At 38.4% G+C, this 15,414-nt stretch overlaps 1 protein-coding gene across 6 annotated transcripts in view; it reads left to right on the top strand.

Annotated features, from left to right (window-relative positions):
• The first annotated feature begins 325 nt into the window (after nucleotides 1-325).
• Nucleotides 326-15,414, top strand: part of HECTD1 (HECT domain E3 ubiquitin protein ligase 1) — a 93,169-nt gene continuing 78,080 nt past the window's right edge. For 5 of the 6 annotated variants that reach the window (XM_042989510.1, XM_042989508.1, XM_042989507.1 and 2 more), the window contains exons 1-2: nucleotides 326-710; nucleotides 2,159-2,319. In XM_042989510.1, coding sequence (XP_042845444.1) covers nucleotides 2,180-2,319 — 140 coding nt within the window. In that variant the 5' untranslated portion in view covers nucleotides 326-710; nucleotides 2,159-2,179. Of the gene's footprint in view, nucleotides 711-2,049; nucleotides 2,320-15,414 lie in introns of all 6 variants that reach the window. The other variant, XM_042989506.1, reaches the window with a different exon arrangement.

Raw genomic sequence — 15,414 nt, 5'->3', positions numbered from 1 at the left:
GCGTGGGGGCCTAACAGCAGGAGCACGCTAAGTGTGTAGGCACGGTGCAAAACAAGCTGAGCGTGCGTGCACCAGTGTGCGGGGGTGCTGGGAGCGTGCTCGCATTGCCAGCGAAGCGTACAAGCGCCAAGGCATACGACCGAAAAGCGACCCCTGATAAAGGGAGTCCGAGGCCCGCGGGGCCAGACCGTCCCGGTAGTGGCGGCCACGCGTCCGGTCGCCCGGCGCCCCAGGTTGGCGCTCCTGCGCCGCCGGCCGACAGGTCTCCGCAGCGCCCCACGTGGCGGCCTGCGGGGCCGCTGTCGGGAGAGTCGATTTGCTCCGCCTCCGCCGAGCTCGGCTGCCCTCCGCAGCTTCCCCGCCCCGCTCTCGTTCGACCCTCCTCCCTTACCCCTCCGGGATCGCGATGGACGCGGTCTCCCCCCGCCGCCGGCAGCACCGCGCGAGCCTCTGAGCTTCAGGCCTGAGGAGCCGCGTGCCGGGGACCGGACGTGCGCTGGTTGCAGCCGGTCGGGGGAACCTCTCGCTTCCCTGTCACCAGGTCCCCACGGAGGAAGGGGAGGGACGAGGCGCGGCTTTTCCTGTGCCGCTTGCCCGGCTCGACCTGCGCGGCCTGCGGCTTCCTGGTAACTCGAGGGCCGCGGCCGGGCCTGGCTCTGCCCGCGGCCTGCTTGGAGCTGGACGGGAGCGGTTTGGGACGACAAGCCCGGGTAAGAGCTTAAAGGATAGGGAGGCGGGAGTGCCTTACGCGGTCGGAAGGGCCAGCCTGGGGGCCGGGATCCGGGATGCCCGGCGGCGTCCCGGGAGCGAGACCCCAGCTCCAGTTGAGGTCGGCCGGGCTGCTGCGGGCTTACCCGCTTAGCCCCTTTGTTCCCGTCCCTCGGCCCTGCCCGCGGCGGGGCCCGGCTTGCCGGAGCCGGAGCCCGCGGCGGGCCCCCCTTGCCCTTGAGAAGGGTTCGCCGCCGGGTCGGCCAGGGACGTCCCCCGGAGCCTTGGAGTTCCGGGCGCAGCTCCCGAGAGACCCGCCGCCCTGCTCGGCCCGCCGGCCTGCTCTGGGCACTGGAGGCTTGCTGCTTCTCCTCCTGAACTTCCCCCTCCTAGACACAGGTAGCTAACTTAGCGGGGTTTGGTGCCAAGAAACCAGAGCGCGGTGCCTGCGCCTCCCGGCGCGGGGCTCGGCCGGGCCCGGAGTGTTGGGTCATTCCTGCTGGTCGCCGCCGTTGGGTGCCCACCGTGATCCGCGGTTGGATTCACACACCTGCAGCTGGCGTACGTGGGACCCAAAGCTGTCGTCCCGTCAGGGCGCCTACGGGCTTTTGTAATGACTTGCCTTTTGGGGCTGCTTCTCTTATTTCGTGTTTTTGTTTTTGTTTTGTTTTGTTTTTAAGCCAACTGCCCCATTCTGTGGGGATGGGGAAAGAGGACCGTAGATTGGCTTGTATTCTGATCCGTAAGGTGTTAGTCCATTGCATTTACTTTTAGCATTTCTTTTTTAAACTTTTAAGAATAGTTGCCAAGACTGCCAGAACTCTTAACCAAGCCTTTATTCATAGATACATCTTGTATCTAATTATTGTTCGTATGTGAACATCTTAAGAAGCAGTAAGTAAATTAGGAAGTCTGCAGAATTTGTGGAATTGGAGATAATCTTAAAGCAGAAATTTATTTTAGAGGGGGATTGGATCAAAGTGTTTAGAGCCTCCTCAAAATACTGAATCTAACCCTTATCTGAAGATCAGTTTTGGGTGGAGGACGGGGGAAGAAGTTTGCTGGAAAAAAAAAAAAAAGAACCTTTAGGAAGGTGTTCTTTGCCTTTTGGCACAGACGTTGGTGATAGCAATAGTGGGATCTGAAGCTTGTTTGACTGTGTTTGACAAAGACAGCTCTGGTTTCCAGTTAAGTAGAAACTACCTACCCTTATACTCTTGTGCAAAACTGGTTTTTATTTAGTATGATATATAAACATTAAACCTGAGGAATAAGGAAAGTGGAAAAACTGCTTTAAAGTACTTTCTCCAAACATACTTATGAGTCTTTTCTAATTCCTAGGACACCAGGAACATTTGGTTCTAGCTGATATAAAAGAAAAAAAATTTTAACCCAAGCTGATCTGTCCTGGATATTTAAAGGAATTTTCCTTTTACTTTTTTAATTTAAGCAAAGAGGCTTTTAAAAAACCATGGCAGATGTGGATCCTGATACATTGTTGGAATGGCTACAGATGGGACAGGGAGATGAAAGGGACATGCAGCTAATAGCCCTTGAACAGCTATGCATGCTGCTTTTGATGTCTGACAACGTGGATCGTTGTTTTGAAACGTAAGTACATCCCTTCATCATCTTTTGGAGTTGCTCTGGTGACATCTGTTTTCAACCATTTGCTGACTTCACTTTGCATAGAATTTTCTCTAGTGACTTTTAAAGTTAACTTTTTAGAAGTTTCTGCAGTTTTGCATTTTATTTCTGAGAAATAAAAATTAGTAAGTGAAGAAATTCCTGTAATGATCATTGTCATGACACAAATATGTTTGTTGAATGAATAGGAATTAGGGAAAACTAATTGTAACTTGATTCATTTTCAAAATATGTTATGAACTGAGAAAATACAAATACTTCTTTAAAGGTACCTATTTCTGTACCAAGAAATTACCTTGAAATAAACAAGGAAATAGAAAAGATAATGAACTTAGTTTCCAATCTCCCGTTTCTTCATTAGTATTATATGACATTGTACTTTTGTTAAAGCAAATGATTGCTTTGTAAATTTCAGTTTGGAGGGTTTAAATTGGATGTTACTCTTATATTTTTGGAATGGTAGAAACAGATTTTGAAATTTTAGAGAGTTTAAACAGTTTTATTCAGAGGTTTTAATGTAGAATTAGTGCAGAAATGTAAAAGAGAATTCATTACTAGATTGGCTATAAATGTTGTTTTTTCTCTCGTGTGATACTTGCCCAGTTAGATTAACCATTCTTCTGAATGCTGAACACATTTGGTTTTTATTGTTTATTTTATATTAATTAATTACAATTTTGAATTCCAGTAGTTAGTAAATGAAAACTCAGTTGTTTTCTGTATTTGTTTTAATGCTAGTTTGAAGAAATTAGAAAATGTTTTAGATGTTGACTTAAAACTTGGTATAATTATTTTAATTTCTTTGGATGGCAATAAAGGCTCTTATTACTAAATTGACAAAGTATTTTTAATTGTTTTCAATTTTGAATGAATAATTAATGAAGATGAATTAATAAACGAAAATAACTTTTGGTTGTAAATCTGATTAAAATGATAAAAATCTTAGGATAAAAACCCTTATAAACAAAGTTTCAAAATCAAAGTTTGTTAATGGCCCATTTATGTCAACTAGTTTTTGTTATTAACAAACTTTATAATAATTTAGCCCTCCTGTTGACACTTGTTTTAGCAGGATTCATAGCAAAGTGAAGTAGAATTTTGAATATTCATAGATTTCATTAGAAGGTTTTTATTAACTTGAGAATTACTTTTGGTATTTTATTAAAAAATTTTTTTGTTTTTAATTTTTCTTTTTCTTTTATTTTTTATTTATTTTGAGAGAGACAGAGACAGCACAATTGGGGAGGGACAGAGAGAGAGAGAGAGAGAATTCTAAGCACTTACAGTGTGGAGCCTGATGTGGGGCGTGAACTCATGAACTGTGAGATCATGACCTGAGCCTAAACTAAGAGTTGGACGCTTAACCAACTGAGCCACCCTGGTGCCCCTAAAAAAAAAAAAAAAAAATTTTAAAGTTTATTTATTTTGAGAGAGAGGGTGGGAGAGAGAATCCCAAGCAGGCTCCATGTTCAGCATGGAGCCTGACAGAAGGCTGGATCCCACAACCATGAGATCATGACCTGAGCTGAAATCAAGAGTTGGACACTTAGCCGACTGATCCGCCCAGGGGCTCCACTTTTGGTATTTTAAAAAGTTATACTTGTGGGTGTCTGGGTGGCTTAGTCAGTTAAATGTCCAACTTTGGCTCAGGCCTCGTGAGTTCGAGCCCCACGTCGGGCTCTGTGCTGACAGCTCAGAGTCTAGAACCTGCTTTGGATTCTTTGTCTCCCTCTCTTTGCCCAGTTCCCCTGCTCACACTGTCTCTCTCAAAAATACACGTTCAAAAAAATTAAAAAAAAAAAATTACACTTGCTAGTCAAATTAACGGTTGTTTTGCATCTTCTCTTGGGTACTAATGTATAGTAATTTGTAATGGCATTAAAAAAAGTGTTACCATATAAGAACAATTTTTAAGGACATTTTTAAAATATAAAACTCATCCCTATATAAATTTCTACCATCGTAACATAATTGTTATTTTTTCCATTTTCCCTTCTAGACTTTTATATTTGATACAATGTAATTTTAAGAAAGATGAAATTAAAGTCGATGTGACTTATATTTTTTATTTACTTAGTAAAGATACAAGACTATTTCAAATTGGAATGGTTATCCCTGTTTCATGTGGCATAACAGTCATTTGTCTACCTAAAAATGGATGTTTGATTAAATTTGTGACAATTAAAAAAAGAAACAAAACTTAGTTTGCTCTCTTTGTTCTTTAGTCAGATTTTTCTTGTCATAAGGAAAATTTAAACCAGAGAGGCCCCATAGTGAGGTGGAAAGAATGGGCTGTGGCATCAGAGATCTGAGTTCAGATTCTTGGATTCTTGATCAGCTACATGTAATTTAGCTTTTGAGAGCCTTTCTTTCTCTATAAAATAGTTATCTTCTTTATTGTAGGCTCTTTGTGAGGATTAAATGAAAGAATGTATGTGAGAAGTGTTTTGGTTAAAGTGGGCTGCATACTAATATTGAATTTCTAATTTTGAATTTCATTTTGGGACTTTATTTTGTAAAAGTGATTGATTTTGGAGAGCCTTTTTAAATTCTTTGCAACAGTCAACAAATAAGGTAGGGAAAAACAAGATGATACGCATGTTTTGAATATTGGTGAAAATCTCCCATACCAACTTGAATTCATAAGATACTAGCAAAGAGTCCTTAGTTACATTGAGTAAATATATGTTCAGATATTAATAGTTATATGTCTGTTTAGTCAAAAAAGGCAGATGTTGGGGCGCCTGGGTGGCTCAGTCGGTTGAGCGGCTGACTTCGGCTCAGGTCACGATCTCGCATTCCGTGAGTTCGAGCCCCATCTTGGGCTCTGTGCTGACAGCTCGGAGCCTGGAGCCTGTTTCAGATTCTGTGTCTCCCTCTCTCTGACCCTCTCCCGTTCATGCTCTGTCTCTCTCTGTCTCAAATATAAATAAACGTTAAAAAAATTAAAAAAGGCAGATGTTAAGTCTTTTTCTTTAATTTAGATTTTATATGGCTCTCCATTTTTTGTACCAGTTTTGACTGTCTTTTTGAAGTTGATGAATATACATTTTCTGTGAAACTGTGATGTTTCTTAGTAATGCCTGAACTTATAAGGTTATGCCCTAGAGAGTAAAATACAAGTTCAGGGTTAGTTTTTGCTTTCATTTGTGGTTAGTGAGTTAAATTTAATATGTTACAAATTTAATAAGAATTAAATGAATTACAAATGATTTTGCATTCACATTAAAATGGATGATTATTGTACATACTATTATAAGTAGGTGCATCCTGGGTTCTCGTAGATCCTGCCTACTATATTTTCAGACAGTATAATTGAAAAGTTGTCTTTTCAGGGTGGAATCTAAGATTTCCCCAGAAGATCTAGGAAATGGAATATTAGGGGTACTACTTTTAGGTACCAGAAGGCTCTTTTTTTAAAAATAATCATCTTAGTTAGTTATGAGGGCACAAAAGGATACAGAGTACAAAGTCTCTTGCTCTCCTGTTTCTGACTAATCAGTTCAAAGGCAACCACTATTAAAGATTTTCCTAGTGTATTCTTTGGGTGAGATCCCAAAGAAGACTGTCTCGAGTCTGGATTCCAAAGTGGTTGAATACAGTGGTAAAAACCTTCTGTTGTGTATTTACAGGAAAAAATAAAAAATACCTACAACAGTGACAAGGGTTTAACCTTTTAAATTGTCTTCCTACTTTATGTCAGATGTTAGAGATATGGTGATGACCAAAACAGATAGAGTCTCTGCTCTTATGGTGCCTACTAGTCTAATAGGGAAGGCAGATATTAAGTAATTATAGAAATAAAATTGTGGTTATAAATTGTGATAAGTGCAATGAAGGAAAAGGTTAGGGTGCTATGACAGTATGTAGAACACACATGACCTGGAGGGGTGGGAATGGTCACTGTGGCCTCCTTTGAGGAAGTGGTTTTTCCTAGAGATATGAAGGATGGATAAGTTTATGGGATAAAGTATGAAGAGGTGAGGTAGAAAGGTGTTCAAAGAAGAGGCGATGTGTGAAGAATTTGAAGTGGCTAAGTATGACGTGATTGAGTAACTTAGAGAAAACTACTGTCACTGGGACAAGGAAAGGTTGCAGAGTGCTTTGTAGAAGGTAGAGGCTAGATGGGATGGAGTCTTGTATATATGACAAGAAAAGCTTTTGGTTTTATCTTAAGAGATAAAAGTACTGTAGAAGACTGTGGAGTACTGTAAGAGTGACTGATGTGATTATGTTTGTCTTTCAAAAACATTAACTACTCTAACAAAAGTAGATAGGTGGAGAGGACAGAAAGAACAAATGCTTGTAGACTTGGTAGATTATTATCCAGAGAGAGAGGTTTGTAGTAACAGAGGTAAAAAGAAGTGGATAGATTTGAGATAGATTCAGGAGGTAAAATAGAACTTGTCGAATGATTGTATATGAGAGAGTGAGAAAGGAGGTATCTGGAATATTCAGGTTATAATGGATGATGGTGCTATTCATTGAGAGAGAACACTGGGAGAGTTTTGAGGGGCTAAGAACATGAGTTTGGATTTGGCTGGATTCTCATATCTGCCTCTGCATTCAGTCTATTGCATTGTATTTTGATTGAAATGTATGAAAAAAAAATCCTCCATAGATGTAGTTGGCAAAGGGAGGAATGTTGTACTGATTTTTTAAATATAATTATGGGTATTCTTCTTTGATACCATACAAAACTGGACAAGTGATAGTTTCTTAAGGGTTAGTTACAATGTGGATTCTGAATCATGTCAGTGACCTTTTTGTACTCTGTACCCATTTTTAAGCTTGTACAATTGTGCACTGATCATTGATTTACTGAGCTGTACAGATATTCCAAATGTTAACATATGTCATTCTACAGTATCACAAACTCACATTTGTTTAATGTGAATACTGATATCAGAAAAGTTTCAATATTGGGAAGCTGTCCAGTTCATGGTGGCAGATACAAGTTTTCCAAAATTGTCATTTTTGCTTGAGAGCTTTAATGTTATCATTGGCGATAAATACTGTCAGTTGTTTTCCTTGAAGTGGAAGGCTTATTTACTTTGTTAAGTTTTAAGAAAATGTTTGCCAGATATCCAAGTCTGAATAATCATGGTTTGTCAGAAGTTCTTTCAAGTAAACATGGTGTTGCATGAAAAAAGTGTCTAGTTCAGCTCTATAACAGTGCTTTCCTTTGACACAACCATCATTCTTCAGGATACAGAAGTGCTTTACACTTACTTCCATTTTCTGATGTAGGATATTAAAAAAAAATAGGTATTCGAGGGTTGAGTTACAGTAAAATAATTATTTTTGCTTCATCAAGGTTATTCTGTAGTGAAATTGGCTCCTCCCTCCCCCCATGCTAAAGCTTGGCAGTGAAGAATCCAATTAGTAGTAGTACAGTTTAGTACCCCTGGCCTTGATTCATGCTGAAGCACCAGCAGTTTCATCCACCATTGCTTTTGCGTCATTAGTATACATGTCAACACAGGAGGAAAGTGATTCAAAAAGAGAAAGGACAATTGTGTTTAATTGTGGTGAGAGGTCAAGTAGGGTGAAGACTGAAAGGTGTGCTTTAGCCTCATTCTCAAGGGCATTGATCTTTTTTTTTTTCTTTAAGTTTATTTTGAGAGAGTATGGGCATGAGTGGGGGAGGGGCAGAGAGAGGGAGTGACAGCATCCCAAGAGGGCTCCGCAGTGCCAGCACAGAGCCCAACGTGGGGCTTGAATTCAAGAACTGAGAGATCATGACCTGAGCTGAGATCGAGTTGGACGCTTAACCGACTGAGCCATGCAGGCACCCCCTAAGATCATTGATCTTAATGAGAGCTGAATGGAGGGTGATAAGGGGCAGATTTGAATTGGTCCAGAAGTAGGATATGAAGAAATAGAGATGGGGAGTGTGGAAAAGTTTTTTGAAAAATTAGATTGGAATGGGGGCGTAGGGTTTTGTCTTTTAAAGGTTATAGAGGTAGGAGAGAGAATGGAATATCTATAGTGTTTAGGATTCTGAGAAACTGGGAGAAAATCAGCTTCTGTTAAGACTAGTGCTTTTTAAACTTCAGTGTGCATGATGTGAATCATCTGGGGATCTTGTTAAATTGCAAGTTATGATTCATTTGGTCTGGTGTGCTACCTGATAGTCTGCATTCCTAGTATGCTGCCAGATAATGCTGAAGCTGTTGGTCAGAATATCTTAGTTTAGTAGCAAAGCTCTCACTGTTGGAGAGAGAGATTTTAAGTAGTGTGTTCTTGTTGTAAAGCAGGGAAGATGGAGAGATTAAATGCAGATGTTTTAGGTTTGATGGTAAAAAGCTGAAGGGATTTCTGTCTGATGACATCTGTTTCTCCCTGGAGTAGGAGACTAAAAAGAGTGACAATACCTCGGATTGGTATGGGGAAATTATTATGCTCATATAGTGCTAGTAGCTTCATAACAGATATCCCTGTCTCCAAGCTGACTGTACCCAGAGTTACAGTCTTAAAATCTTCATGGTCTTTTCCCCCAACTTTTTTGGGGTGTAAAGGGTCTTAAAATACTGATTTGATTGTATCACTCACTTTTACAAAATCTTCTGGGTCTTTACCTAATGGACAGAATTTAAATGTTGATTTCAAAGACATCTCCTGTGTTCCTACAGTACTAGATACATAATATAACTACTACTTTTGTTTTTCTGTTGCTAAGCATAGTGCCTGGCATACGGTAGCTAATATCCAGATACTGAGAAACTGAAGAAATTATTCATGTTGTGCTTGTTTTTCACTTAGGCCTAAAATGCCTAGAAAAAGTACTTACGGAGTCATGAAATTAGTTGGTAAGCATGCAAGAGAAGGAGCATTGTATTCTCTGTAGTACAATGACAGCATCAATATATATTTTCCTACCTCTCTGCGTTTATGTACCTGCCTTTTCCATATTAACTCCTGTTTTCATCTACCTCATGGTAGGGTAACAGGGAAGTGAAATTACTTTTTTGATCAGCCCACAGCTGATGCTTTCTTGATTAGAGAACGTTCACCAAGTATGTATAATCCTGAAAAGTTAAGTAATTTCTGTTTACAGAAATCAGGTGTTTATATACTTCTTTTCAGTGGACAGCAGAAAGAATCACTGGAAGATGAAAACCATTCTCTAAGGTTCTTATCCCTGGACTCTAGGGGGCTCATAGATAATGATCTTCAGTGAGCTTTGTTTATCAAAGTGTCTATCGCCTTAAAATGTAAAAAAAAAAAAAAAAAAGCCAACTCTTCTAGTTTATAGAAAATTTTAGACCTTTGAGTTCCTCAGAGCTTAGCACTGTCTTGTTCATCTTTGTATCCTACCCCCCAACACTTAGCACAACATTTGGCATAAAAAGGCATTCAGTAGATATTTGTTGGATGAATTGCAGTCAGATTTGTGTGTGTATTTTAACTGGAGAAAAGCAAGTCTACATACTGGAATTTTACTCCTTTTTTCTTTGAGAGGGAAGGCCATAATTTTCAACTGCCGTGCCATGAGTTATTTTTAGTTAAGCAACACAGAGTCAAAGCTGGGACAGGGACAAAAATAAAAGATGAGGGGCACCTGGGTGACTTGGTCAGTTGAATGTTTGACTCTTGATTTCAGCTCAGGTCATGATTTCAGGGACATGGTATCGAGCCCCGCATGGGGCTTAATGCTGAACATGCAGCCTGCTTAAGATTCTCTCTCTCTGCCCCTTTCCCTTGTTCACACTCTTTCTTTCTCTCTCTAAAATAAAAAAAATAATAAAATAAAATAAAAGATGAAATGACTCAAAAGATGCTATTTATTATCTTTACAAAACCAAATTTATTAGACTTTTATAGTTAAACTTTTGTTTAGTTTTATATAAAAGAAATGGAGAATTTACAGACCGTAGTCAGTAAAATATTGCCACTATACATAACTTCCTTTTTTTTTTAAAGTTAAATTTTATATTGTAAATCTTAAGAAATCTTGGCCAAAATTCAAGTGATGCAGTCTAGAAAAAGAGTATGATACAGTATAAAAACTATTACAGTGCCCAGGGAAATTATTTCTCTTTGGAACCTCATGAAACTTGTTCTTATTTTAAGTTATTTATCTCTGCTTTTCATCAGGGAAAGGTTCTGATGTGATTGCAGGTAGCATTTTGGAAACCGTTGCTTAAATATGGATTCATCTGAAGTTTCTTAATCTCATTGGTGTGGTTGAGTGGTCTGACAGTTCCATATAGATGAGTAATCCTAATGTTTCCTAATTAAGAAACATAGACCTTTGAGTCTATAGGTTGGTATTATAGTATAGTACTAGGTTTAATATACTGTATAAACGTAATTTCTACCCATAAAGTAAGAGACAAATATTTAGCAAGTAAATTTTTGAAAAACTCTTTAATTGAAAATAAGATTTTATACCATAGGTGTATACTTTTAGTGCTGTTCAGGGAGGTCTGTGATTACTATATGCATGATCTTTATTTTTTTTTCTTAGATATATTTAAATTACAGTAAAGTTCCACTTTTGACAAATGCAGAGCTGTGTAACCACCACCCACAGTTGAAATGCATAGCAGTTTCCTAGAGCCGTACCTTTGAAATTAAATCCTTTCCCAACTCCAGTGCTTGACCATCAGTGGTTTGTTCTCTGCTGCTATAGTTTTGTCTTCTACACAGTGTTCTATGAGTAGAATCATACATACATTGCGTAGCCTTTGAATCTGGCTTCAGATTCAAATGTAAATGTAGTATATTGCATTTGAGAATCATCCATGTTGCTGTGTGTGTAATAGTTCCTTCCTTTCCATTGCTGTGTAGTACCATTTTATGGATGCATCCCAGAGGTGGTTTATCCATTTACCTCTTGAAGGTAAATGGTTTTTCTAGTTTTGGTCATTATGACCAAAGTTGCTATAAACATTAGCATACAGATTTCTGTGTAAATATGAATTTTCATTTCTTCTGAAATTCTTAGAGAAAAATCTGACAAGATGCAGAAATTGGGAAACTGATTTCAAAATTACATGGAAATGCAAAGGACCTATGCTAACCAAAACAAGTTAGAGGACTAATGATACTGTATTTGAATCTCTGTTCTGTAGCTACAGTAATCAAAACAGTGTGGTATTGATGTAAAGCTAAATGGATTGATGAGATGGAATAGTTCAGAAATAGACTCATGTACGGGGACACCTCATTTCAACAAAGGTGCAAAGGCAGTTCAGTGGAAGAGGGTAGTTTTTTTGTTTTTGTTTTTGTTTTTTTTTATGGTGCTGGAACAATTGTATCCACATGGAAAAAAGAAAACTGTGATTCATATCCCACACCTTACACAAAAATAAAATTAATCATAGATCTAAATGTTAAACGCATAACTATAAAATCTCTAGAAGAATACATAGGAGATAACCTTTGTGACCCTAGGTTAGGCAGATATTTCTTAAATAAACACCAAAAACACAATCCGTAGGAATAAATTGATATGTTTAACTAATTCTTTCTGTAATAGAGGACTGTTAAGGTTACTTAATTCTTCTTGAGTGAATTTTGGTAGTATGTCTTTGAAGGAATTTATGGGCATAGAGTTGTTTGTAGTATTCCTTTTTTATCCTTTGGATGTTTGTACAGTATGTAGTGATAATTTTCTTTTTCATTTTGAGACTGGTAATTTTTATCTTTTGATCAATCCAACTAAAGATTACCAATTTTATTAATCTTTTCAAAAAAGCAGCTTTCGGTTTAGTTCATTTTTTATTTTTTCTTGTTTTAAGTTTTATTGATTTCTGTTCTGTATTAGTTCCTTCTGCATTGGTTTGAAGTTTAATTTGTCCTTTTTTTCTGGTTCTTAGGTGGAAGCTTAGGTTACAATTTGAGACCTTGTCTAATATAAGCATTTAATAATAAATTCCTCTTTTCGCTTTAGTTGATTTTGTTTCTTTTCATTTGGCTCACAAAATTTAAAAACTTCCTTTAGAACTTTCTTTTTTACCCGTAGGTTATTTAAAAGTGTTGCTTAAGTTACAAATATTTGGGGGTTTCCAGATATTTTTGTGTTCTTGTTATGGTCAGAGAATATACTTTATATTATTTTAATTATTTTAAATCTGTTAAGGTTTGTATTATGGCCCATGTGTCTGTTTTTTGGTGATTTGTCCACATGCACTGGAGAAGAATGTATATTCTGCTCTTGTTGGGTGGAATGTTCTCTAAGTGTCATATTAGGTCAGGTTGATTGATAGTGGTGATCAGTCTATATTGTTGATTGCCTGTCCATGTGTTTTATAGGTTCCCGAAAGACATGTGTTGAAGTCTCAAGTATAATTGTGTTGAAGTCTCCAAGTATTTCTCGTCCATTATTTCTGTTTCTCAAGTATTTTGAAGCCTTGAGGTGTCTTTAAAAGGATTGTTTTCTTGGTGAATCAACCCTTTTGTCATTATGAAAAGACTCTTTTTATCTCTGGTAATTTTCCATGTTCTAAAGTTTATTTTGTCTTCTAGAACTATAGCCACTCAAGCTTGCTTGCTTTTTTTTTTTTTAAGGTTTTATTTTAGGTAGCCTCTACACCCAACATGGGGCTCAAACTCACAACCCTAAGATCAAGAGTCACATGCTTCACTGACTGAGCCAGCTATGCACCCCTCAAGCTTTCTTTTGATAGTGTTTGTTTAGTCTATGTTTTCCCATCCTTTCAGTTTTAACCAATCTATGTCGTTGTATATATGTGGGTTTCTTGTAGACAGTATATGGTTGGCTTGTGTGTGTGTGTGTGTGTGTGTGTGTGTGTGTGTGTGTGTGTGTGTTTTAAGTAGGCTCCACACCCACTGTGGCACTTGAACTCACAACCCTGAGATTAAGAGTCACGTGCTCTATTGAGCTATTGGCTTGTGTTTCTTTAAATCCAACCTGACAGTCTCTGTTTGAAATTGGTGAATTTAGACCATTTACATTTGATATAACTTTTAGTGTATTTGGATATATGTATAATGTTTGAATATTTGTTTTTTGTTCAGTTTTTTTTCTTTCCTGTCTTTCAAAGTATAGAATATTTTGTAGTGTTATATTTTAACTTAGCTATTGTTTTTTGTCTCTGTCCCTTTATGTATATATATTTTTAAACGTTTATTTTTGAGAGAGAGAGAGAGAGAGAGAGCGTGCGCGAGTGGGCACCTGCAGGGGAGGGGCAGAGAGAGAGGGAAACACAGAATCTGAAGCAGGCTCCAGGCTCTGAGCTGTCAGCACAGGGCCAGTGTGGGGCTTGAACTCGTGAACTCTGAGATCATGACCTGAACTGAAGTCGGCTGCTTAACCAACTGAGCCACCCAGGCACCCCTAATATTTATGTGTTTTAAATTGATAGACATTGAAAATCTCAAGATACTCTGTTACAATTTTCACTTTCAGCAGTCAGGTTAATGGGAGAAGAAGAATCTATTATATTTACCTATGTATTTATTTCTTTTTTTCATTCCTGTAAAGTTCCATGTATCTCTCTGGTGTTCTTTTCTTTCATTCTGAAGAACTTTCTTTAGTATTTCTTTTAGGGAGGTCTGCTACTGATGAAATTCTCTTAGTCTTCCTTCATCTGAGAATATCTTTATTTTGCCTTCATGCTGTGAAGATAATCTTGCTGGATATAAAATTCTGGGTTGAGAGTTCTTTTCAGCATTTTAAAGATATCATTCCACTATTTTCTCACTTTAATGGTTTCTGATGAGAAATCTGCGCTCATTCTAATCTTTGTTTCTTTGTGTTGTATTTCCCTTGCTCTTTTAAGGTTTTTTAAAATATATACCTTTGGCTTTTTGCTATTGGATAATGATTTTTTCTGTGCATGGTTGTCTTTGAATTTGTCTTATTTGAGGTTTACTGAACTTCTTGAATCTGTATGTCTTTGACCAAATTTGGGAAGCTTCTTCTTCAAATCTATTTTCTATAGCCATTTTTTTCTCCTTTCCTTCTAGGATAATAGCGGCACAAATGTTATATTTTTTTGATAATGCTCCCTCAGGTTCCTGAGAGTTTTCCTTTTTTTTCTCCCAATCTTTTTACTCTCTGTTCCATCTGTAAGGTTTTTTCCCCTCACAAATTGTGCTTTTTATTTCTAAAACTTTTATTTGATTCTTTTTTATATTTTTCTGTTTCTCTGCTGAAAACTTCTGTTTCCAGTCATTTCAAGAATGTTCACATTTACCTGGTAGAGTATAGCTATAAAATCTGATTTATAATCCTCTTTGGTAATTTTAACATCCAGATTGACTCAGGCTTGCATCTGTTGGCTGTCTTTTTTTTTTGAGTTGGATAGATCAGATTGTACTGATTGTGTTTCAAGTTATTTTGGCTTTTATCTTAGGTATTTGGGATATTATATTGTGAGATTCTGGGTTTTATAAAAATCCTCTGGAGATAATGTTGATTTTGTTGTTTTATATTGGTACGTAGTCAACCCAGTTAGATTTAGACTGCAAGTTCTGTCTTGCTCTTTGTAGGTGGTGGTTCCAATGTCCGTGATTTCATAGCCTTTGTTATGGTGTTTGGGTCTACTCTGTACATGTGTCATTCTTAGTATAATCTGGGACTTGGATGGTGGATTATGTCATAGTTGTCAAAGTCTTTGCTTCTGTTCTTCACCTCTCCTCCACTGTGCAGTTTGGAGGTGAGCTTAGGATTTGTGTTGGGGATCCTCTTTTTGCTCTTTCTTCTGAGATTTCCCCTGTATCTTTTGGCTACCCAGAGCCCTTTTTTACTAGTGTTCTGAAACTGGGACTCTCTTGATGTTACAGCTACACTTCTTCCCACCCCCTATCCTCCATTCTTCTTCCCCCTTGTGCTGGGACTAGACTAGACTGCCCCCCAGGTGAAAGTATTGAGAAAAAAAGAAGAAGATAATAGGATTCTTCTCATGCTCTTTTGACCACAGGGGCTCCTTTTCTTAGTTCCCAGTTCTCTGCAGGGCCTTAGATGCTCAGGCCACCTCCACTGCACTGTGGATGTGTCATTTAGGGTTTAGTTTGAGGCTTAACTCTGAGGCTAGCCTTGGGGCCAGGCAGGGAGTAAAAAGCCTCAGTACTTTTTCCTCACAC

Source organism: Panthera tigris, chromosome B3 (assembly GCF_018350195.1).
Source record: "Panthera tigris isolate Pti1 chromosome B3, P.tigris_Pti1_mat1.1, whole genome shotgun sequence".
Taxonomy (NCBI): domain Eukaryota; kingdom Metazoa; phylum Chordata; class Mammalia; order Carnivora; family Felidae; genus Panthera; species Panthera tigris.
Note: the sequence above shows the minus strand (reverse complement) of the source record. Positions and strands in the feature narration are given on the sequence as shown.